Consider the following 25026-nt stretch of genomic DNA (forward strand, 5'->3'; position numbering starts at 1 on the left):
TCTATCTTCCCAACCTGAACTTTGAGAACTTGCCCCCACTTGGATCTATCAATTTGCCCTAAACTACTTTCATGCATTGGTGGCTTAGCTTACACTGCTCGTTTACCTCAAATCATCTTCCTCCTTTGGTCCACTTGGTAAACCCTTAGTCATCATTTTTCAAGGCTCCCCTGCATACCTGTTATTTTCATCTTTCCCTAAACACCCCACCCCCAGTCTTAAAGGAAGAATTGTTCCCACATCTGTGTTCCCATACATCTCTTCAATGCAGGACTAACCACCAAGCTTTACAGAGCCATTTGTTGACTCACTGGCCCACTATGAATCCTTCAAAGCCAGACAGTGTATTATTCATCTTTGTAGCACCAGCATTTAGTTCAATGCTTGGATCATTGATGGATACTCAGTAAATCTGTGTTAAATGAACAAATTAATAGACCTTTTCCTGTTTGTAGTATTCAATTAGGCTGTGGCTTCATTATCGTAACAATATGTAAAAACACGTTATATATATCAAAGAACATAGAGCAGCTTTTAGTGATAGATATGAGTTTGGCTTTCTATTAAAATAGTTTTGAATCGAGAGGGGAGAAGATGGCCGCGGAGTAGGAGCAGCGTTCTCAGCTCGCTCCTGTTAAGGAGACAATCCAGGAGGAACAAACTCGGGGAGGAAGGACTGAGTGAGTGGGAATATCTGATAACGTGAACGGGGAGGAGATCGTGGGAGCAGCGTGGAGGGGGGTGGAGGGGTTTATCACAAACGGCAGGCTGAGTCATTCTGAGACTCCGTGCGTTTGCAGTATCAAGCCGGAGAGCTCACTAGCCGGGAGTGAATTCTGGTAGGGAGTTAGGGAGAGGATTTGGCCGAAAAAGCCAGAGGAGGGAGAGAATAGTGAACAACCAGGACTGGGAGAAATTGTGTGACCTGAGTCTAGAGAGAAACATCCTCAGCTGCAACCTCCGACGGAAAGCTCGGCATCCCGGGCGCGCCCAGCACCCGCGCTAGGGCCCTACAGAACAAAGGAGCAGTTTTGGGGCTAGGAGACGGGCCGCACAGAAAATCTGCCACGGAACTCCGGACCCGGGAGAACTGTGTTCTTGAAATCAGTGTTTGCTCTTTAGTCGCGCTAGAATCCCACAGAACAAAAGGCAGGTTTGGGGCTAAGAGAGAAATAGGACGTGCAGGGTGTGTAAGTAGGGAAGAGAGCGGAGGCGGAGGTTCTGGAGGGGAGACGGTTTTAGGGCAAGGAGAAGGGCCCGCAGGGAAGGGCTGCTGCGGAGCTCCAGACCGGCAGAGAGCCCCGGGGAAGGAGAGTGCTGCGCTGACCAACCACACTAGAGTCCCACAGAACAAAGGGACGGTGCTGTGGCGGGAAGAAAGATAGAGCGCGCAGGCCAATAGGGAAGCCAGCGGAAGCGGTAGCTCGGAATAGAGAAAGTTTGGGGGCAGGGAGAAGAGCCCACGCGGGAAAGCCACTGCAAAGCTCCAGACTAGGGGAGAGGCCCTGGGCAGGAAGGGGTCACTGGGCCCGGCACTTTGACCGACTGTGCCAGAGTCCTGCAGAACAAAAGGACGATCTTGAGACAGGAAGAGAGGTAGGGTGCGCAGGCATATAGACAGGGAAGAGAGCAGAAGCTGTAACCTGGGAATAGAGACAGGACGGGAGGCAGGGCGGGGATTGCTGGCAGGCACAGACTGGACCAACAGAGGGAAGGAGTAGCTGGACAAGCCTGAGGAGGGCTGAGGCTGCCCCAGAAGGGGACAACAGAACGCAGCTCACAGCAGAGCGGCGCTAGGCCCACGAAAAAAAGACTAGCAACCCCAGAATCAAGCAGAACCCTCCCACAGCCAGCCAACCAACCAGAAAAGATTTGAAACTCATAGAATTTTGAATAGGAGCAGACTCAGGAAGGAAGCAAGGAAAAACCAAAAAACAAACAAACCAAAAATACCCAGAGACTGTGCATAAAAGTTGAATTGAGTTAAAATCCTCATTCTTTTATCTCTCACTCTCTCTCTAACTACCCCTACCGTCAGTCCCTTCTTATTCTCACTCCTTTTCTCCCCTCCCCTTCCCTCCCTTCTCTCCCCTTAGCATTCTCCCCTGCATCCTATTCTCAATTAATTTCATAATTTTAAGTTCTCTCCCTTTCTCACCCTCTCCTTTCTCTGTGCTACGCACCTTCAACTTTATTAAATTTCTTTCTGTATTTTGTCCCCCTTCAGTCTACATTCATTTTTCTTTCATCTCTTGTCCTTATTTTCCTTCTCTCCCTATACATAATCTCTCTCTCTCCCTATTACACTTTATACTCTAATCTCTTAATATTCAAATTATAATTCTAATCTATCCCCCTCTCCCTTTACTCTCCCATTCTTACCCCTTCTCTTTTTCTACCCCCCCACTTCCTTCCCTACCTCTTGTATTTCTCTCCTTCATCCTATCTGTTGCTAACTCTTCAATTTCAATCCTCCCCTCCCTAATATCTCCTCTTCCTCCTGATTTCCATCCCTCCTCTGAGCTCTTTTCCTCCCAAATCCTCTTGCTTTCCTATCTCCTATTCATCTCTCTCTATACGCACCTTTTCTCTCTATCTTGCAACTTTATATCATGTTTTAATCTCCTAATCTTTTTTATAACATATAATTTAAAAAAGAATTTTAATCCAGTCCCCTCTCTTCTACCTCCCCTTCTTCTTTTGTTCTCTCTCCTACCCTTCTCTTCTCTACTTTCTCTCTCTCTTTCCTCTCTCCCTTCCTGTCTTGCTATTTTCTACTCTGTATTTTTATCCTTAAAAAATTCTCTCTCAATCTATTTCCTACCTTCTAACCTCCCCAGCCTTCTCTTTCAATTTCTGGCTGTCTGTCTACCTGGATGTCTGTTGTGTCTACCCTACCTCCCACGCTAATCATATAGTATATACCGATTATATAATCCTAATACTATACATTCCCACTTTCTCTCTCCACACTGCAACCCTCCCCTCCTTTTCAAACAGACAGTGTAAGTGTTAATTGCTCTCTTACATAACCTTGATCCCAATTGCTAATATTAATACTCTATCAACTTCCAGCTCAAAAATTACCCTTCCTTCATTTAAAACAACTCCTTTCTGTTTCTCCTACGAAATAAGAGTCCCAGTATCTCCACAAGTATATTAACACGGGCTCATTTGCAGCCTATAGTGGGATTGTATTTGGGGGAGACATTGGAGGGTGTGGGTTTCTTGCCTGGGTTGTATAATTATGTTTTAGCAGCACCTTCACAAAAGAACTCAAGACAAGGTGGGCAGAGTGACTCTCAATCAACTAACCAGAGAAAAAGATCCACCAAAAAGTAGCTGAAATACGACCAGACAGATTAAAGAAATATCATCAAGGACAACACAGACGGAGATCCAGGAGGGCGGAGGAGTAAGTGGAAGCTACACTAACCCCCTCCCAGGACCAGCCAGTGCTGACTCAGCCCCAGTACAGCAGACAGACCATCCCCCTCCAAGTGGTGTCATACTAAGGGGAAATAAAAGCCCTGCCTACAGGAATTAAGTTGCCACACCCACGGTCATTAAGCCTGACGGCTGATCACAGATTGAGTATAGTAACAACTAAAGAAGAGAGACAAAGGCAGTAGATCCCTGGAAGTCTCCAACAGGCTGCCTAGGGCCAGTCTGGTACATGATCTGACACTACCAGAGGCAGACCCAGGAAGAACTGATCATTCTAAGAAGCACCAACAAACAAAAGGAATCACAAAAATGGGGAGACAGAGAAACAACCCCCCATCAAAAGGAAAGGTAGAATCCCCAGAAAGAGTGCTAAATGAAATAGAGGGGAGCAACATATCAGATACAGAATTTAAAACATGGATTATGGAGAAGCTAAATGAGCTCAGCGGAAACTACAAAGAACTCCAGAAAAACTACAGTGAACTCCAGAAGAACTATAAGGAACTTACTGAGAATTATACCAGCATCAAAAAGGACATGGAAGCTATCAATAAGAGCCAGGAGGAAATGAAGAATACGATCTCTGACTTGAAGAACACAGTAGAAGGAATTAAAAGCAGGCTAGAGGAAGCAGAAGATCGGATCAGCGAGCTGGAGGACAACGTACACAAAAACTCCCAGACAATGCAACAAAATGAAAAAAGACTGAACAAGACTGAAGAAGTTCTAAGACAGCTGCAGGACAACATGAAACGTAACAATATCCGTATCATTGGAATTCCAGAAGGAGAAGAAGAAGAGCAAGGGATAGAAAACCTCTTTGAAAAACTAATAACAGAAAACTTCCCTCACATGAGGAGAGAAAGAGTCACGCAAATCCAGGAGGCACAGAGGGTCCCAATGAAGATGAACCCCAACAGGCCCACCTCAAGACACATCATAATTAAAATGGCAACATCCAAAGACAAAGAGAGAATCCTAAAAGCAGCAAGAGGGAAACAACTAATAACATACAAGGGAGCTCCAATAAGGCTATCCTCAGATTTCTCAGCAGAAACACTACAAGCAAGAAGGGAATGGCAAAAAATATTCCAAGCAATGAAAAACAAAGGCCTACAACCAAGAATACTCTACCCAGCAAGGCTCTCATTCAAAATGGAAGGCGAAATAAGGAGTTTCTCAGACAAAGGAAGACTAAAAGAATACATCTCCACCAAACCAGCAATGCAAGAGATGCTAAAGGGTCTGCTCTAAAAAGATAAAGAAACAGAGAGAAACAGAGAAGAACACGAGTACAAAGGGGGAAAATGACAATGAATAAGTACTTATCAGTAATAACCTTAAACGTAAATGGATTAAACGCTCCAATTAAAAGACATAGGGTAGCTGAATGGATTAGAAAGAATGACCCACATATATGCTGTCTACAAGAGACCCACCTTAGAACAAAAGATCTACACAGACTGAAAGTAAAGGGATGGAAAAATGTATTCCAAGCAAATGGACATGAAAAAAAAGCCGGGGTAGCAATACTTATATCAGACAAAACAGATTTCACAGCAAAGTCCATAAAAAGAGACAAAGAAGGGCATTTCATAATACTTAAGGGAAAAATCCATCAAGAAGATATAACCCTTATAAATATATATGCACCCAACTTAGGAGCACCCAAATATGTAAGGAAAATTTTGAAAGACTCCAAGAAAGATATAGGCAGCAACACACTCATTGTAGGGGACTTTAACACCCCATTGTCAACAATGGACAGATCTTCAAAGCAAAGAAACACCAAAGATATTGAGGCACTGAACAACACTTTAGATCAAATGGACTTAGTCGATATATATAGAAGTTTACACCCCAAAGAAGCAAAATATACATATTTCTCAAGTGCACATGGAACATTTTCAAAGATAGACCACATGGTAGGTCACAAAACAAGCCTCAATAAATTCAAGAAAATTGAAATTATATCAAGCATCTTCTCAGATCACAATGCCTTAAAATTGGAAATCAACCTCAAGGAAAAAACTCAAAAACATTCAAACTCATGGAGAATGAATAACATGCTATTAAATAATGAATGGGTTAACAATGACATCAAGGAAGAAATCAAAAAGTTCCTGGAAACCAATGATAATGAACACACAACAACCCAAAACCTATGGGATACAGCGAAAGCAGTCTTAAGAGGAAAGTTCATAGCAATACAAGCCTACCTAAAAAAGCTAGAAGAATCTCTAGTTAAAAATTTAACCCTACAGCTACAAGAACTAGAGGAAGAACAACAAGCAAAACCCAGATCAAGTAGAAGGAAGGAAATCATCAAGATCAGAGCAGAATTAAATGACATAGAGTCTAAAGAAACAATTCAAAAGATCAACAAGAGTAGGAGCTGGTTCTTTGAAAAGATAAACAAAATTGACAAGCCTTTAGCCAGGCTCATCAAGAAAAAAAGAGAGAGAACCCAAATAAATAAAATCAGAAATGAAAGAGGAGAAATCACAACTGATACCACAGAAATACAAAGAATTATAAGAAATTATTACGAACAACTGTATGGCAAGAAATTTGACAACCTAGAAGAAATGGACAGATTCCTGGAAAACTATAGTCTGCCCAAACTGAACCAAGAAGAAGCAGAAAGTCTGAATAGACCAATAACAGCTAGCGAAATTGAAGCAGTAATCAAAAAACTCCCAGCACACAAAAGCCCAGGACCAGATGGCTTCACAAGTGAATTCTACAAAACATTTAGGAAAGAACTAACTCCTATCCTCCTCAGACTATTCCAAAAGATACAAGAAGAGGGAAGACTCCCAAACTCGTTCTATGAAGCCAGTATAACCCTAATTCCAAAACCAGGTCAAGACACAACAAAGAAAGAAAACTACAGACCAATATCGCTGATGAACATAGATGCTAAAATCCTCAACAAAATATTGGCAAACCGGATCCAGCAACACATTAGAAAGATCATACACCACGATCAAGTGGGATTCATCCCAGGGATGCAAGGATGGTTTAATATTCGCAAATCAATAAACGTGATACACCACATAAACAAAATGAAAGACAAAAACCACATGATCATATCAATAGATGCGGAAAAAGCATTTGATAAAGTACAACACCCATTTATGATAAAAACCCTCAGCAAAATGGGAATAGAAGGAGCATACCTCAACATAATAAAGGCCATATATGAGAAACCTGAAGCCAACATCATACTCAATGGGCAAAAACTGAGAGCATTCCCCCTGAGATCAGGAACAAGACAAGGATGTCCGCTCTCTCCACTGCTATTCAACATAGTCTTGGAAGTTCTAGCCACAGCAATCAGACAAGAAAGAGAAATAAAAGGCATCCAAATTGGAAAAGAGGAAGTAAAACTGTCATTATTTGCAGATGACATGATAGTGTACATAGAAAATCCATTAGACTCCACAAAAAAACTACTCAATCTAATAAGTGAATTTGGCAAAATAGCAGGATACAAAGTCAATATTAAGAAATCGAAGGCATTTTTATACACCAACAATAAAAACTCAGAGATAGAAACTGAAAGAAAAATCCCATTTACCATAGCAACAAGAAAAATAAAATACCTAGGAATAAACTTAACCAAAGAGGTAAAAGACCTGTACACAGAAAACTACATAACACTGAAGAAAGAAATTAAAGAAGATACAAATAAATGGAAGCGTATACCATGCTCATGGATGGGAAGAATCAACATCATTAAAATGTCCATACTACCCAAAGCAATTTATAGATTCAATGCAATCCCTATTAAAATACCAGCAACATATCTCACAGACCTAGAACAAATACTTCAAAAATTTATATGGAACCAAAAAAGAGCCCGAATAGCCACAGCAATTTTGAGGAAGAACACAGTAGGAGGAATCACAATACCCGATATCAAACTATACTACAAGGCCACGGTAATCAAAACAGTCTGGTACTGGCATAAAAACAGACATATAGATCAATGGAACAGAATAGAGAGCCCAGAAATAAGCCCAGGTTCATATGGTCAACTAATATTTGACAAAGGGGGAAAGAACATCAAATGGAGTGAAAAGAGCCTCTTCAACAAATGGTGTTGGGAGAACTGGACAGGGACATGCAAAAAAATGAAACTAGACCACCAGCTCACACCATACACCAGAATAAACTCAAAATGGATCAAAGACTTAAATGTAAGCCGTGACACCATAAAAGTCCTAGAGGAAAAAATAGGCAGGAAAATTTCAGATATCCCACGTAGCAACATTTTCACTGATATAACTCCAAAGGCAAGGGAAATAAAGGAAAGAATAAACAAATGGGACTACATCAAACTAAAAAGTTTCTGCTCAGCTAAAGAAAACATCAGCAAGATGCAAAGGAAACCAACCATATGGGAAAATATATTCGCCAATGACATCTCAGACAAGGGATTGATCTCCAAAATATACAAAGAACTCATACGACTCAACACCAAGAAGACAGACAACCCAATTAAAAAATGGGCAAAGGACCTGAACAAACACTTCTCCAAAGAAGACATACGGAGGGTCCATAGACATATGAAAGTATGCTCAACATCACTAGCCATCAGAGAGATGCAAATTAAAACCACAATGAGATACCACCTCACACCAGTCAAAATGGCAATCATCAACAAATCAACAAACAACTTGTGCTGGAGAGGATGCGGAGAAACGGGAACCCTGGTGCATTGCTGGTGGGAATGCAGATTGGTGCAGCCACTGTGGAAAACAGTTTGGAATTTCCTTAAAAAACTAAAAATGGAACTGCCTTTTGAACCAGCAATTCCATTGCTAGGATTATATCCAAAAAATCCCGAAACACCAATTCAAAAGAACCTATGCACTCCAATGTTCATAGCAGCACTATTTACAATAGCCAAGTGCTGGAAACAACCTAAATGCCCATCTGTAGATGAGTGGATCAAAAAACTGTGGTACATCTACACAATGGAATTCTATGTAGCAGAAAGAAAGAAGGAACTTCTACCATTTGCAACAACATGGATGGAACTAGAGAAAATTATGCTTAGTGAAATAAGCCAGGCAACAAAAGAAAAATACCTTATGCTGTCACCTATTACAGGAAACTAATGAACAACACAAACAAATGAGCAAAATTGAACCAGAGGTATGTAAACAAGAAGTAGACTAACAGTAAAAAGGGGGGCGGGGGGGAGGAAAAGAAAGGTGTAAGGGGATGGGTCAAGTTAAAAAATATATATATATATGAATGACCCACAGACAGGTGCAACTGAGTGGGGACTAAATGTGGGGGAGGGGAGGGACAGGGTGCAGGGAAACAAGAGGGCTAAAAAAGTGAGACAACTGTAATGGAAAAACAAACCAAAATCTCTTAGTGGGGGAAAAATGAAAATATGAAGAATGGAAATGCCAGTTCAGTGAATATTAGGACAAAGATTTTCCTTCACGTTGTATATTTTTCTCCCTATTTGATCCCTCCAGAGTTTGGCATTCTAAACAAGTAAGTAATGACATAAGTTCCTTTGCATAGAACTAATAAGACCAGTTGTCAACAGAGGTTCTTTTTTTTTTTTTTTTTTTTTTGACCAAGTCTTTGACTGGAATGTCAAGCCCAAAGGAAACATACTTGGGCTCAGATTGTTGCCAGAAAGCCCTGAGGAACTGGGAATGACTTTCAAAGGCAATAAAAGCCCGTGAGATAAAAGGCCTGGTACCATGGTTGGTTGTGCGGTCCACAGCAATCTTTCCAGGGAAGGAACGAAGGTTGTTTTCCTGAAAGATGGCTAGAAGGGACCTTAAGGCACAAGGAAAGACCAGAAAGACTTGGAAAAAACAGGTGTGTACGGGCAAGGATGAATGCCAGATATGTGGCACAGCTTCTGTGCCCTGAAGAACAGACTGAAGGTCACCCCAAATATACCTTGGGTAAGTTCCAGCAAAGCAGAACTAAAGATCATAAGTGATCATTTGCTGCTCTTGTTATGTCTATGCAAACGAACAGGATAAATTAAAAATGGACTTAATGTAGTCCCTTTAAAGACAAGGAGGGTAACCTTAGGGAGAAGAATTATTATTCAAGGAAAATCACAATGATCAGTAGTAGAGTATAAAACAGGGCAACTAACCGTCTTAAAATTCTCTTCTCCAGATTTAGAGACTTGTTTGCGGGTTATGTTACATAAATTAACACGTGTTTTTTGTTTTCAAAGGACATAAGCCTATGATCGCATTACCTGAGTGATTATCTGTACGCATAAGCCTCACTTAATCCTCTCTGCAGCGCTGCCTCCTGAGACTCAACGGTTTGGCTGAACTAAATGGCTGGGTTGGGGAAGAATGGGGTGGTCTGTGGACTTCACTTTAAAACGGGTTTCTCTTTTCTATCCTAATGGCTTGGACAGAAAAGGCCCAGAGGTCTGAGAGGGGGAAATACCTAAACTATTTGCCTCAGCCCAAACTAAGTATAATGGGCAAAAGGGTTTTGGACAGGCGAGTTGTGCCTAGCACACCTTCTTACAAAGAAGCCTTTTTTTTTTTTTTTTTTTTCTCTTTCCCTAATATGGAACATTGAAAAATTAATCCCTGCCTTCTGTCATCTAGTAGTTATGGATTGAATGATGTCTTTTAACCCTTTTCGCCAAATCTGTTGCCCCCAGAACACAACAAGAACACCAGCCTGTTAAACCAAGCACGCCGATGACCGGAGACAGCCAACTGACCTGGAGTCTGCACGATCCTTCCCCATGTGGGAAGGCCACCCTCCCCTCCACACCCCCACTCTTATTAGGGTTTTCTGGACCCAAGGGTAGGTAGGACGACGACCATGTCCAGCTTGAAGCAGCTAGAGGAGCTTGAGACCTTCGCCCATTGTCCTTTACAAGATTACAAAGGGTCCTAATATTTGAGAGGGGGGGTTAGTGAATTTCTATGAACCAGGGGTATGGACTTGGGGGGGATTGCTGGGGGAGGGGGGTGGTGGGGGGAGGGGAGCAAGGGGGAGAAAATTGGAACTGTTGTAACAATATAATCAATAAAAAACATTATTAAAAAAAAAAATAGTTTTAAATTCTGATAGCTGTTAAATTGTGAAAAATACATTGCCTATAAAGAGGGTAAATACAGCTGATGTTCTGTCGACATCATGACTATCTTCCTTTTAAAACACATCATTTGCTAAGCTGCGTTTTCTATCATTCATTCATCCATCCATCCGCGCCTTCATTCACAACATACCTCTTTTAAAAAGAATTTGAACTTAGAAATTTTTGTTGGTTTCATTTATCACACGTTCTATCTGCTCATGAGTCTCCAGTCTTCCTATCTAGTACAGGCAGTGACTACTGCAGGGAAAAACTACCAAGGCCATTAAACTGACCAATTTTAATTCTATATTGTTTCTTGAAAATAGAGATTTCTTTTTATTATTGATTGACGCAGTCTCCTAACTAGAACTGCTTAAATCCAAAAAGTTAACGTAGTATTTTGTGCCCTGATCTTTTTCAAGGTATATTAGGCACTACATGATTAGAAGTGAATTCTGTATCAAGTACATCATACTGCTAACTTTTACCTTCCTATTCTGGAATTTCATTATCTCCCTATCAAAATGAATCCCCATGGAAACAAGCCAGTTTTAAAAGACAGAAAGTGCCACACAACATGTACCTGTACTAACACTGAAGATGTACCCGAAGTGTTCCCTTACTGTCTTTTATGAAGAACAGAACGAACATCTGGCTTTCGGGCTCACTCCTTGGAGAAGTCACTGTGAGCTGCAGGTGGACTCACCTGGCGAGTTCTGGGGAGAGGACACAGGGGAGCCACGTGGGGACTGACAGTAGCTGGGGTGGAGTAAGGCATGTGGAGGCACATAAGACATTATCTCTTCTTCAAATAAACTGGGGAAAAACAAGAAACAAAACGCATATTTTAGCCAGTGAAGTAGGGAAAAGCCTCATTTCCACAATGAGTGAGACAGTCCATTTCTCATTCTGACCCAATCAACCTGAGACCCAGTCCACATCCCAAAGGGAGCACTTGTCCCTTTCCCCCGCTGGCAATTTTTGGAACAGACCTGCTGGGCTGCCGCGGCTTTTGTGAAACCTGTGGTTACATGTCTGTTTTCCTATCAACTTTGGACAACATCATTTCTGACTTTCCACTTTAATATATGAGATTGAGTTTACATGTTTCTTTGAAATAGTACCTGGATTTTAAAATTTGGGAATAAGATTCAAACACAACAGACATTTATTGAGAACCCATAACAGAAACACAAAGTATATTCCATATCTTCATTCCAAGAAATAGACAGCAGAGTCTCAGCCTTCAAAGCTAAGAATTTAAATGGAAAGTTAAAAGCAAAATAAAACAAGATATCTCCTAAATAATTAGCTCCCTCGTTTATTCCGGCTTTATAATGTTTTTCAAATGTGAGGGTTTTGATGTTAGATTACTCAACACAGTATCTTCTGTTTCTAATAGTCTTCTAAAAGATAGTAAGCAGATATCTGATATCTTGAAATCCCATCGTATCATAAATATTATGATAATAAAAAGCAGTATTGATTGCACAAAGCTCAAATATACAAACACTTAAAATAGAATTAAGACAACAATAAAAGAGGTTTTTAATTAAGTGGTGGAAGTAGGTTTTCTTCAAACTTGGCCAAATCTAGAAACCTGTTACTCGTTTTCAGAAGACATTCAGAAAAAGTGACAATAGTTTAATCTTGTGGAGATTTAATGAAAGGACTCCTAAGGGTGATAGCACTGGTTGTCCACTGAGTCAACTGTGCCCTTCCCCAACACTGCCCAAGGATGTTTGGTGATGTCTGAGGACATTTTTGGTTGTCTTGGCTGGGAGAAGGGGTGCTTTTGGTATCCAGTGGGGAGAAGGCCAGGATGCTAATAAACATCTTACAATGAACAGACATATCCAGCCTGCAACAAAGACACATCCAGCCCACAATGTCAATACTTCTGAGGCTGAGAAACCCTGGGTTATAGCAATGAATAACAACCTGATAAATCTTTCTGTCATTCTTCATTCACATGAACATGTCTGTTAGACCGACCATTGCAGCAAAAACACTTTTAGACATGATATTTTTAAAAGCCATCTTTCTACTTTAAACTATACAAGTCAGAAGATTTGGAAATAGAAGCAGTGAGTAATCATATTTTTAATACCAAATTAGGCCCCCTAACAGTCATTTCTCTTTTTCAAAAAATCAATAGTCATTTGGAATCATGTGAATTAAAAATTAATTGCTAAGGAAAAGTCCCACGTAACAGTTGCTACCACAAAGATCTAGAAACCTATAGCTAAATTAACTGTAGAGTAGGAATTAGCATCTGCTCCTGAGATATTTATACCTGTGTCCTGGTAGTAATACATGTTAATGTTATTATCTTTACTTTAGACAAACCACATGCATACTCATAGTTCTGTGTGTGTATATATATGCATATATACATAAATACATATAAATGTATATATATCTGCATGTGTGCAGGTGTGTATATGAAGTGCCTTTTGTTTTCTTCTTTCATGATTTTAACAGGTATCCTTCCTTCCATAGTTTTATACTTTGCAACATATATGCATAGACAAACAATATATAGTTTTGCCTAAAGTACTGCTAAAATTACAATAGTTATATGTACATAGCATTCCTGAACATTTTTTTCCCGAATATATTCCTGATATCTGTCTATGTTGATACATAAGGATATAGTTTATTATTTTTACTTGCTATGCAGTAGGTCACTCTATGAACAAACCTGTTTATTTACCCTATCTCCTCTGAAAAGTGTTTGCTTTCCCCCCAACTTTGTGCTTTTATCAGTGATGGTGCAATGAACATCCTGCATATTATCACCTTGTGTATATTTAAGAGTTTCTTAGTGTATATATGGTATATATCTAAATTTAGAATTGCTCAGTCATAATGTAGAGGCCTTTTCAACTCTATAAACTATTGTCAAGTTGTATTCCTAAGAGGTCCTAGAAATAGCAATCTCACCAAGTCCAGAGAGTATGAAAGTTTCTATTTCTTATTTGGTATTATCAGGCTCTTTGAGTTCTTCAAATCTGATAGTGTGAAATAGTATCTCATTATTTGAAATTGCATTTTATGATTGCTAGCATCTTTCCATAAGTTTACTGGCTATTCTTGCTTCAATTTCTATGAAATGCCTTTTTATAGTCTTTATTCATTTTTCTTTTGGGCTTTCTTCTTTTAAATTGATTTAAAGTCATGATATCCTTTTTATATGTTGTGAATATATTCTCCTAGTCTGTTACCTTTCTTTATATCTTTATATGTGGTCTTTCATTATGTAAATTTAAAAAGTCAAATGTAGCCAAATTTATTAATCATTTCTGATATGAACTCCAATAGAGGTACCTTTTTTACATCAGTTGAGTTAGTGAAAGAATATATGAAGTAGAATAATCAATAACAAATGCAATAAGGTTATTTAAAAATTCTTGAGTTTTATAATACTTATGTTGGAAAATATCCTTACATAGGTTTATATAGAATTGAATAATCTCTACATTGCACCTTGCTGATAATCAAGTCCATTTGTACCAGGAGTGATTTTCCTTTTTAAGGAATAGATGACATATAAAAACAGGCATAGAGTCTTCCTCTATATTTGCAACAAATTCATTGCTTAAGTTTATAGTCACTGATTCAAAGGACTCAAACTCCAAAGTAAAATAGAAAGTAAAGAACATAGGATATCCCTAAAAGTTCCAATAATTATTAAGTATTATTTATTCAGCAAGCACATCTAATACATTGTGTCACTATGTACAATTATTAAAATAATAAATACATTTGATCATCCAAATAAAGTCTAGAACTGAGTAACATCATTTCTATTGTAATAATTATAGAACTATTATATATGTGAATTTTTTGTGCTTTTTCAAAGGTCCATTAACTTCAGATAACATGCTTATTTCTCCAAATGGGAGAAAATGTAGTCTTGCTCTTTGTATTTGTATATATACATATATCAATTTTCAAATATTTAAAAAATTCCAAGGCATAACACACAGAAAGGCATGCAAATTGTGGTGCTTACCAAAGTACAAATATCCTAAGCTATACTATAACCTAAAATATTTAGGACCATGCCATCTAAAGATTATTTTATTAAGGACATGTGAATAATAGACATAATTTTTGTTTTTACTAATACCAGAAGCAGAATTCCTTAGTTTAAGTGAAAAACTTTAGATTTCTAGAATGAAATGAAAGAGTCATGTGCTAGACAGAGTTTTGTAACAAAACTTACTATTTTATTACCAAACTATGGTAGAAACATCATATTCCATATTAATTGACCAAGAGTCTTCCTGACCATCTAGTATTCTATATGCTGTTTTCCTAACTAGCTCAGTACACCATAGTCAAGGGTCACCTCCTAGACTGAAAAGTAACCCCCCTGTCCCATAGGACTTACTCTGAATCAAGTGAAATGAAGTCCTTGTAGAAAGTGAATATACCCCTCTGAATTATGCTCCAAATACCCAGTAAACAAAAGTAACTTTTTGGCTTTAGTTTTTAAACTATGGCAACTACCAAGTAGGCAGTTAGAAATGGTTAGGGTCATGATCATTATGAATAACATGAATGAGGTTGCTAGCACTTTGGGATAAATAAAACATTGCCTGATATGGCTCAGCATGACTTGCCCTTTAATTCTATGGAGGTTACAGGGGTGGGGGTATCCCAACCACTGGGTAGAGCAAAGCATTCTTTTATTCTGGCCTCCTACCTTTAAGGATAATATTAAAAATAAAGAAGGCTTTTGAAAACTTGCTATTTTCCCTTCTAAACTACTATACCATTTAAAACCAAAGCTGATCTAACCATCAGCAAAGAAAATATAATCTGTCAGTTTTATGAAGGGCTATCATGTTGGCAATGAGTACCAGTGACCAAATCTCAACTTGCTCTGATTTCCCAAATGTAAACTCTCAAAACCATAAAGTAAATAAGTGGTAATGAATCAGCAAAAGAGGACAAAGCACATTTTGAGCAAAACACTTGAAAGAAAATATAAACATGACCTCTTCTGCCCTGAAGGGGTAAGCCGTGTGCACCCTTCTGTTCTCCTCTGTGAATGGAACACTCCAGTCATTGGCCTCTACAAACCCCTCCCTTCTCTAATACCACTTCTGCTATAAGCAGGGTAAAAGCAAAATTAACCATCTCAGTGATAAGAAATGCCATCTGAAATGAATGATCACTAAACCAGCATTCACATCTTCAACAGGAGCATTCCACAAGTCTTCAAGAATAAAGGAGACCTTTTTAGGCTACCAATATTGTCATATTATTTTCTGAAGTGCTCCGTAATATCTGATAACGAGAGCCTTGCTAGTTTAACAACTAGTGTTACATACCTCAACAACATCACAAGGTCTGCATCACTTGAAAGACGCACCAATCCCGGGGTCCCTTCAGTTCTGATAAATTGGATCTTCTCCCTATTCAAGCAAAGAAACAGTTCACAATATATGTAGTAGACTTTTAAGACATAACACAGTGCTATCGGCATCAATTTAAAAAATAATGATCATGGCATTTTGGGAGGGCCAAAATTATGTGGCAGCTCTTGTGTGATACCCTAAGAATACACATCCAAGACAGACATGGTTCACACCTTCAAGGACAACCTCACAAGCATCAACATGTCCCAGTCTTAATGTGGGGAAAAAGATTATTTTATTGTCTTCCATTTGCTGCTCAGGTCCTACTACAGGTAGTAGTGTAATCCAAACAATAAAACTCAGTCTTTGCTTTGAGTTGTGGGCTTGAATCTAAGCAACAGTCTAGGTCATTCAGGCTGATTCTTTGTTATCCCAAAAAGTGAGTGTGCAGGAATAGTCCTTTATCCTGATGGAATACCTTTAAATTATGGGTGATGAGCACATTCTTACTTGGAAGGAGATAGCATCTGTGCATTATATACTCAATATAAAAGCATACCGCTCTTTCAAACAACTGAAAATTTGTAACATTTTCAGTTACTTCTGCTGGTGAAACAGATTGTGTGTCCACCGGTGTAAATGCAGATACACTTATACAACACATATCAAACACCACAATGTGTGCTATTTCTACCATTATTTTATTATAGATAATGTGGTAACACCAATTTTTTTTGTTTGATGAGTCATGTTACTATTTTCAATTCTTTATATGAATACAGTTTTAATAAAATTTTTCCTAGTTGCTTCCTCTGATTTACACCATGCTATTTCAAAGCACACCATATATTTTATGAGATGAGGAAAAAAAAATAAGAACATAAACTATGATACTAAAAGCATTACAGTCGATAGGAACATAGGGCCAACACAATATGCAATTTTACTTTAAGTGCTAAGGACAACATATTTGGATTAGTGTATACTATAAAATAGCAAGTATTTATTTAGATTTAGTTCTTATCTATAGAGCATTTTGTTTTCCTGTTTACTATTTTCATAAAGTTCCACTGCATTTTATATTTCCAAATTCCAAATTCTCTTCTTAATTGCTTATAGGTTTGAAGGCAATGAGGTGGAAGGCAAGGTTTAACTGTTGAGATGAGAAATTCCCTAATGCACAGAAAAGTCAACTGATTCTTTCCTCAACAGTGTAGCTTGCTAGAAGTGATTAAACAGAGTTCAGTTCTTGGCTTCTTCAGGCTAGATCCATTTTACATAATATGTCAGCATATGAAGCAACTAATCTATTGTATTGCCTTCATTGCCTATAGCTATATATATAAAAGAAAGGCCAGCCTCTCTGCTTAAAGCTATTTCAGTTTGAGTGCTCAAACCAATCAGAATATTTTCCCTGAAGTGTTAAAATCACATGTCTGAAACATATGATGAAAACTGAGGCTCATTATCTGGGGAAAGATTTTTTGATAAGAGATATAAAGGTTGGTTTATAAAAGCTAACTTAAAGAAGAGTTATCTTGGAGAAAAAATAAACAATAACTTAAGAAAGAAGTTCTCTTCTAAGGGTCAGTAACAATATACTTTGATCTTGAAGAATCAAAATCTATCTCCAATACACAGTTTATCTGCTTAGTCTATCATTACAATGAACCAGGCAAACAGATCAAAACCAGAAAGGAACCAGGCTGAGCACTATGCTGCACTTCTTTGAGCGCAGTTACACAGAACAGGCGGGGTAATGACACAGATATCATGCTTTGGACTGTGGCTTGTATGTTTCCTGTGAATAAGGAGAAGATCATAGCTTCCTGAATCACAAGGATGACAGGGTGAGGAGAGGAAAGGAAAGGAGAGACGCCAAAGGAAATATGCCAATTGAGAAAATTTTCATCACTTTCCAGATATTAACCCTTAAGCAGTGAAGGTTACTGGTCTGATTCATTAGGCAAGAACATAGCAGAGGCAGGCTGAGACTAGTTTTCTATCAGGCCAGCTAATTTATCACAATGAAGAGTTATGGGTCATAGGATTCCAAGAACAAGACAGTGGAAAATGTCATCTGATGTACATCATACCACTAAGTACTTTCTTATGCTGATATTCATTCATTCTTTCAGCAAACATTTTCTGAGTGCCTACTACTAGGGATCCAAGAGATGGTAATACACAGTCCCTTTCTCAAAGAATTCGTGGCACAGTGGCAGAGAGAAAGTCAATGGCAAATCTAGTATTTCATGAAAATATTTAAATAGTTACTTTCATTTAGCTAAACTCTGTTTAGGCCTCACACCCACTCCTATTCTATTAAATCCTCCCTAAAGTCTTTTAATGTAGAAACAAAGAAGGCATTGGCCAAGAGAATGGGTCAACGCTGAGGACAAGAGAGAAGCTAGCAGATATACCCAGAAATGTCACCAATCTTTTCTGAGAAATGAAAAAAGAAAAGGGAACTACTTCTTTGTTATCAGGGTAATTTGCCCAATATTGTATACATCAGTCTGTCTCAAACTGGTATCCTTGTCTACAGACAAAATCTTGAGTTGTGGGAGAACTAAAAAAAATTGTTTTCACTTTGATGATCAAAGTTGCTAATAATGAGATAAGCACATTTTAGATAATCTGGTTGACATTTATTGCCACGTGATTTTGGCTCCCATGTTTGCATTTACAAGACAGTTGGTTTGTGCCAAGTGATCAGAGATAAACTTCAAAGCATCAGTGCCAGGCCCTTCTGTCTTTGGCAGGGGCCTTAATGTTAAATATGATGACAACAATTCTTGTCTGCTACTCACGCACAATTCTTTCACCAATTCAAAACACAAAACTTTGCTTTGGTAGTATTAATTTGCATAATGACAGTGATGAAGTAAGACTAAGTAATGTGGATCTAAGTTGCCATAGGCTAAAGTGAAAACAAAATAAATGGGCTCGAAAAGTAAATTAGACATTTGTACTAAATAAGCATAAAAGATGTCATGATTCATTCTAAGAACAAAAGTTTTATAATTGTTTACAAATAGAAAAGTAGTGGTAGAATAATCACAGGGTACATTTCATGACATATTTTCTCTTCAGGATTGTATTTAGATGTGCACTAGCAAATTAATTGGCTCATCAAAGCAATGAATCAATAGACAAAATTAAGCAATTTGTTAAGAAGGCAAAATGCTGATTACAATGATGCCGATGTGTGATGGACCATTAGATGTAAAATCAAAACAATTGAGTCAAACAACTGAAACAAAAAGCACAAATGTGTCTTTCCACGGACAATGGTCTCAATGTTGGTGATTTGGCCTCTGAGAGAAAAATATCTTCTCACATTAATATCATTAATTTAAATGTTATAGGTTTTTTAAGCTCTTAATTTATATGTCTTTTGGTTTTATAGTTTACAAAAACTGTAAGGACAAAAAGGTCATGCATATTTTACATTCACACACTTTTATGTTTCATTCACATAAAAGTGGTTAAAGTCAACATTGTGGATCTGCAATATTTCTTTTCCTTTTAGAATGGAAAACGAGAGATTTGGCTCCTAACAAATTTCCATGAGTTCACTCAGTGTCTGAAATCAAAGGAAGTTTGAGAAATATTGTTAAAGATACATATGACTCTTGTCAGGGGGACATTTCAAAGTTACATTAATATATTTATCCAATTTTATTTTATAAATTTATAGATTTAGAAGGAATCTGTAGCAGTTCTCCAATTTCTTTCTTTACTGCCTTCACCTTAATGAAGAAATTCTATAATTCTATTAAATTTTAGTGGCTTATAATGAGGATGAAGATTATATTCAAATGACATTTTGTCACTTGACCCTCTCTGCATGGATAAGCTTCTCTCTCTGCGCCCTTTGGAGCACATTCCAGCACTTCCGCTATCAGACTTTCTCACAGGGCCACTCAGTGACAATTTTAGTTCCTTTTCAACCATGAGTTTCTTGAGAGCAAAGCCCTTCCTTCCTCCTTTCCCTTTGTGTTCCCGAAGTACCTACCACTGTGCTATGCACACAGGAGCGCTCAGTAAAATACAAACCAGGCACAGGATCAGTTACTGCCAAAATAACAGATTTGGCTCATAACAAATTTCCCTGAGTCCACTTGGTGTTTGGAAGGAACTATCTTGCCATCATTTTTGTGTTCTGGCAGAGAAAAAGAGACTCAGAGTGCTGACATCAGATTATTAACTAAAACAGAACCCACTGAGGGAAGTGCAAAGACAGGTAAAGAAGTGATTTCTTTAAAACAAACAAACAAACTCACAACTGTTAAAAGAGGCTAAACTGTACAGAGACAGCCTCATGAGTAAGTCGCTGGCTACTGTTGTCTCTCAGATGCCCAGAATATTTAAACTTCTGTAACCACTTCCTCCAGCACACAGAATCACCCCAGAAGATAAACCCTAACAGAAGATCATTTGAGGACAATAAACATAGTCTCAAGACCGGAATTCCCACAGAAAATTCTCTCATCAAAACCAACCAACATTTTGTTGAAGTTAAACAAGGGCACGTGATCAAAAGCAATCAGAAGCTGCAATGCATCTAAACCACAAAACTCTGAACTGCAGACTCTGCATACACATGGTTCCTGCAGACACAGTTCAAAAATGCATTTGTTTTTAAAAACTCCCCTAGGGCAATTTTAGAGAAATCTCCATGACCCCTCTATGGTGTAGTGTCAAGAAAGGAAAGTTAGTACTGATTATTTATCCACACACTTTATTGCAGTCACGGGATATGACCTGACTTGAAGTATAGAGCCAAGCAGTTAAAAGGTCAACTTTTCTTTCTACTTCCCATTTTACAGGCTAGATTTGGAAAAAGTGGTCCATTATGGTCACAGGATACCTATGGACACATAGAAGTGACATTAACTAGTTATAAGTTTAAGGGCAAAAGTTTGTTGTAAGTGGATATCAATCAGTTCCTCAATAAGAATTAAAAGAGCTACTTAGAAGAATCAAACAGGGAAACTTAGAAAATAACACCATTTATAATTGCAGCAAAAATACCTAGGAATAAATTTAACCAAGGAGAATGACCTATATTCAAAAAATTATAAGACACTGAAGAAAGTAATTGAAGATACCAATAAATAGGAGCAAACATTGTGCTCATGGATAAAAAGAATTAACATAGTTAAAATGTCCATACTACCCAAAGCAACCTATAGACTCAATGCAATTCCTATCAAAATATCAATCACATTTTTCACAGAACTAAAACAAATCAGCCAAAATTTATATGGAACCACAGAAGACCCCTAATAGCCACAGCAATCTTGAGAAAGACAAAGTTGGAGGTATCATGTTACCCACTATCCAACAATATTACAATGCCATAGTAATCAAAATAGCACAGTATTAGCATAAAAACAGACACACAGATCAATGGAATAGAATGAAGAACCCAGAAATAAATCCTATATGGTCAATTAATATATAATAAAGGAGGCAAGGATATACAGTCTATTCAAAAAATAATGTTGGGAAAAATGGACAGATAATGAAAAAAAATTGAAACTAGACTACCTTCTTACACCATATACAAGAATAAACTTAAAATGGATTAAAGACTTAAATTAAGACTCAAAACCATAAAACTCCCAGAGGAACACACAGATAGTAACATCTCGGATATTAATCTAAGCAATATTTTATTCCCTGATATATCTCCTTGAGCAAGGGAAACAAAAGAAAACAATAAACAAATAGCACTACAACAAACTAAAAAGGTTTTGCACAGCAAAAGAGACCATCAACAAAATAAAAGGACAACCCATGGAATGGGAGAGCATATTTGCCAATACATCTGATAAGGAGTTAACATCCAAAATTTATAAAGAACTTACAAAACTTCAACACCAAAAAGACCAAAGAACCCAATTTAAAAAATGGGCAAAGGCCTGAATAGACACTTCTTCAAAGAGGACATACAGATGGTCAATAGACATATGAAAAGATGCTTAATATGACTCATCATCAGAGAAAAGCAAATTAAAATCACAATGGGATATCATTTCACACCTGTCAGAATGGCTATCATCAATAAATCAACAAACATCTTGTGCTGGAAAGAATGTGGAGAAAGGAAAACCCTTTTGCACTGTTGGTGGGAATGCAGACTGGTGCAGCCACTGTGGGATGCAGTATGGATATACCTCAAAAAATTAAAAATGGATCTGCCTTTTGACCCAGAAATTCTACTTATGGAATATATCTGAAGAAATCTAAAACACTAGTTCGAAAGGACATCAGCACCCTTATGTTCATTGCAGCATTATCTACAAATCACCAAGATATGGAAGCAGCCAAAGCGTCCACCTGTAGGTGTGTGGATAAAACAACTATGGGACATTCACACAATGGAATACTACTCAGCTGTAAAAAAGAAGAAAGTTTTATCCTTTGTAACAGCATGGATGGACCTGGACAACATTATGCTAAGTGAAATAAGCCAGTCAGAGAAAAGCAAATACCATATGATTTCACTTATATGTGGAATCTAATAAACAAACTGAACTAACAAGCAAAACAGAGACAGACTCAGAGAGAGTGAGATGGCAGCTATTGGTGGGGGAGGTTAGGGGTGGAGGTATCAAGAAAAAAGGAAAAAGGACTCTAGGACACGGACAACAGTGTGGTGACTGCAGGGGACAGAGAGGGTCTTAAGGGGTTTAAATGGTAATGGAAAAATACAATAAAAATTTAAAAACATAAAACCATTTTCTAACTTTACAAAGCAAAAAAATTTTTGTTTTAAAGATCACGATCAGATATTATCTCACAGCTGTCAGAATGGCTATCATCAATAAGTCAACAAATAACAACTGTTGGAGAGGATGTGGAGAAAAGGGAACCCTCATGCCCTGTTGGTGGGAATGCAGATTCATGCACCCACTGTGAAAAGTCTTATGACCCAGCAATCCCATGTTTGGGTATATAGTATCCCCTCACTTATCATGGGTATTACATTCTAGACCCTCTGTGAAGTAGGAATCTTACATTTATTCTACACTCTTAAAGCTACGTAACTTTAACATACATATACAGTACCACAAAATCCCGCGATATAGCGAAAAATCCGCAATAAATAATCAAATATATTTTAAAAAATTTTGTGATACAGTGAGGCTGCAATAAGGGAACCACGATATAGAGAGGGACTACTGTATATCCAGAGAAACCCAAAACACTAATTTGAAAGAATATATGCTTCCCTGTCTTCATTGCAGCATTATTTACAATAGCCAAGCAATGGAAACAACCCAAGTGCCCATTAATAGAGAAGTGGATAAAGAAGAGGTAGTCCATATATACAATAGAATATTACTCAGCCATAAAAAAGAATGAAATCTTACCATTTGCAACAGCATGGACGGGCCTAGAGGATATTATGCTAAGTTAAGTAAGCCAGTCAGTCAGAGAAAGACAAACACCATAATATTTCATCTATATATGGATTCTAAGAACAACATAATGAACAAACGAAATAGAAACAGACTCACAGAGACAGAGAGCAGACTGATGGTTGCTGGAGGGGAGGGAAGTTGGAGGAATAGGTGAAAAAGGTGAAGGGATTAAGAAATACAGATTGATAGTTATAAAATAGTCACTGGAATGTAAAGTACAGAATGGGGAATATAGTCATTAATTTTGTAATAACTATGTACTGTGCCAAGTGGGTACTGGAAATATCAGGGGGAACATTTTGTATATGATTGTCTAACCAGTAAGCTGTACACCTAAAACTAATACAAAATAATATTGAATGTAAAGTACAATTAAAATGAAAAAATAGAGCTACTTAACTCTCTTTGCTGGTTTCCTCATTTTGAAACAAGCATAGTTATAGTACTTGTCTCAAAGGGTTGTGGGAAGATTTAAATTAATGAATGCAAATAAAATACTTAGCATGGAACCTATTTCATGATAGTACTCAATAACTGTGTGAATTATTAGATAGGCCTCGTAATCATTTATTCATTTTTCAAAAGACAGAGGAAGAATCAAAAAAGCAGCAAAATAAAAGCGGTTAGTTACCTACAAGGGAGCTCCCATAAGACTGTCAGTTGATTTCTGAACAGAAACATTTCAGGTCAGAAGGAATTTGCAAGAAATATTGAAAGTGATGAAAAGCAAGGACCTTAAACCAAGATTACTCTACCCAGCAAAGCTAAAATCTAGAATCAGACAGATCAAGAGCTTCCCAGACAAGAAAAATCTAAAGGAGTTCGTCACCACCACACCAGTATTACGTGAAATGTTAAAGGGACTTCTTTAAGAGGAAGAAAACGCCCTGACTGGTGTGGCTCAGTGAGGTGAGCATTGTCCCACAAAGTGAAAGGTTGCTGGTTTGGTTCCAGTCAGGGCTCATGCCTAGGTTGTGGGCCAGGTCCCTGGCTGGGGGTGTGCAGGAGGCAACCAATTGATGTTTCCACTGCACATTAATGTTTCTCTCCCTCTCTTTCTCCCTCCCTTCCCCTCTCTCTAAAAATAAATACTTTTTTTTAAAAGAGAGAGAAAAGAAAAACAAAAAGATTAAAATTTTGAGAATGGCAATAAATACATATCTATCAACAATTGAATCTAAGAAGCAAAAGAAACAAGCAGAACAGAAACAGACTCATATATGGAGAACATTTTGATGGCTGCCAGATGGGATGGGTTTGAGGGGTTGCGTGAAAAAGGTGAAGGGATTAAGTTACAGAATAGTCACAGGGATGTAAAAGTACAGCATGGAGAGTGTAGTCAGTAATATTGTAATACCTGTGTATGGTGTCCATGGGTATGATCACTTAGTAACTTATATAATGCCTAATCACTAAGGTGCACACCTGAAACTAATATAATACTGTATGTCAACTGTAAATGAAAACTAAAAAGTGATTTTAAAAAGAAATAAAACAAAATAATAATAATAATGTTGTATGCTGAAAAATTAGCCAAGTTTTCAAAATAAATTGTTATGCTATCATTTCCTGAGATCTAAAATGACACATTAGAATATACAGATACATAAATGGTTGTATTAAAAAGATGGGTTCTATATCTTTATGTGTTTCTGCATAATGGGAA

The 25026-nt window shown here is 37.9% G+C and overlaps 1 protein-coding gene across 1 annotated transcript in view; it reads right to left on the reverse strand.

The window, feature by feature from the left end:
* The window catches only part of HECW2 (HECT, C2 and WW domain containing E3 ubiquitin protein ligase 2), a 217615-nt gene that overhangs the window by 48362 nt on the left and 144227 nt on the right, over positions 1-25026 (reverse strand). Inside the window, exons 17-18 of the mRNA XM_090282068.1 lie at positions 15895-15978; positions 11256-11365 (exon numbers count right to left, since the gene is read on the reverse strand). Coding sequence (XP_090138194.1) covers positions 11256-11365; positions 15895-15978 — 194 coding nt within the window. The remainder of the gene's footprint in view (positions 1-11255; positions 11366-15894; positions 15979-25026) is intronic.

The sequence above is a fragment of the Furipterus horrens genome, unplaced genomic scaffold (assembly GCF_987537825.1).
Source record: "Furipterus horrens unplaced genomic scaffold, mFurHor1.1.pri manual_scaffold_1, whole genome shotgun sequence".
In the NCBI taxonomy this organism is placed as follows: domain Eukaryota; kingdom Metazoa; phylum Chordata; class Mammalia; order Chiroptera; family Furipteridae; genus Furipterus; species Furipterus horrens.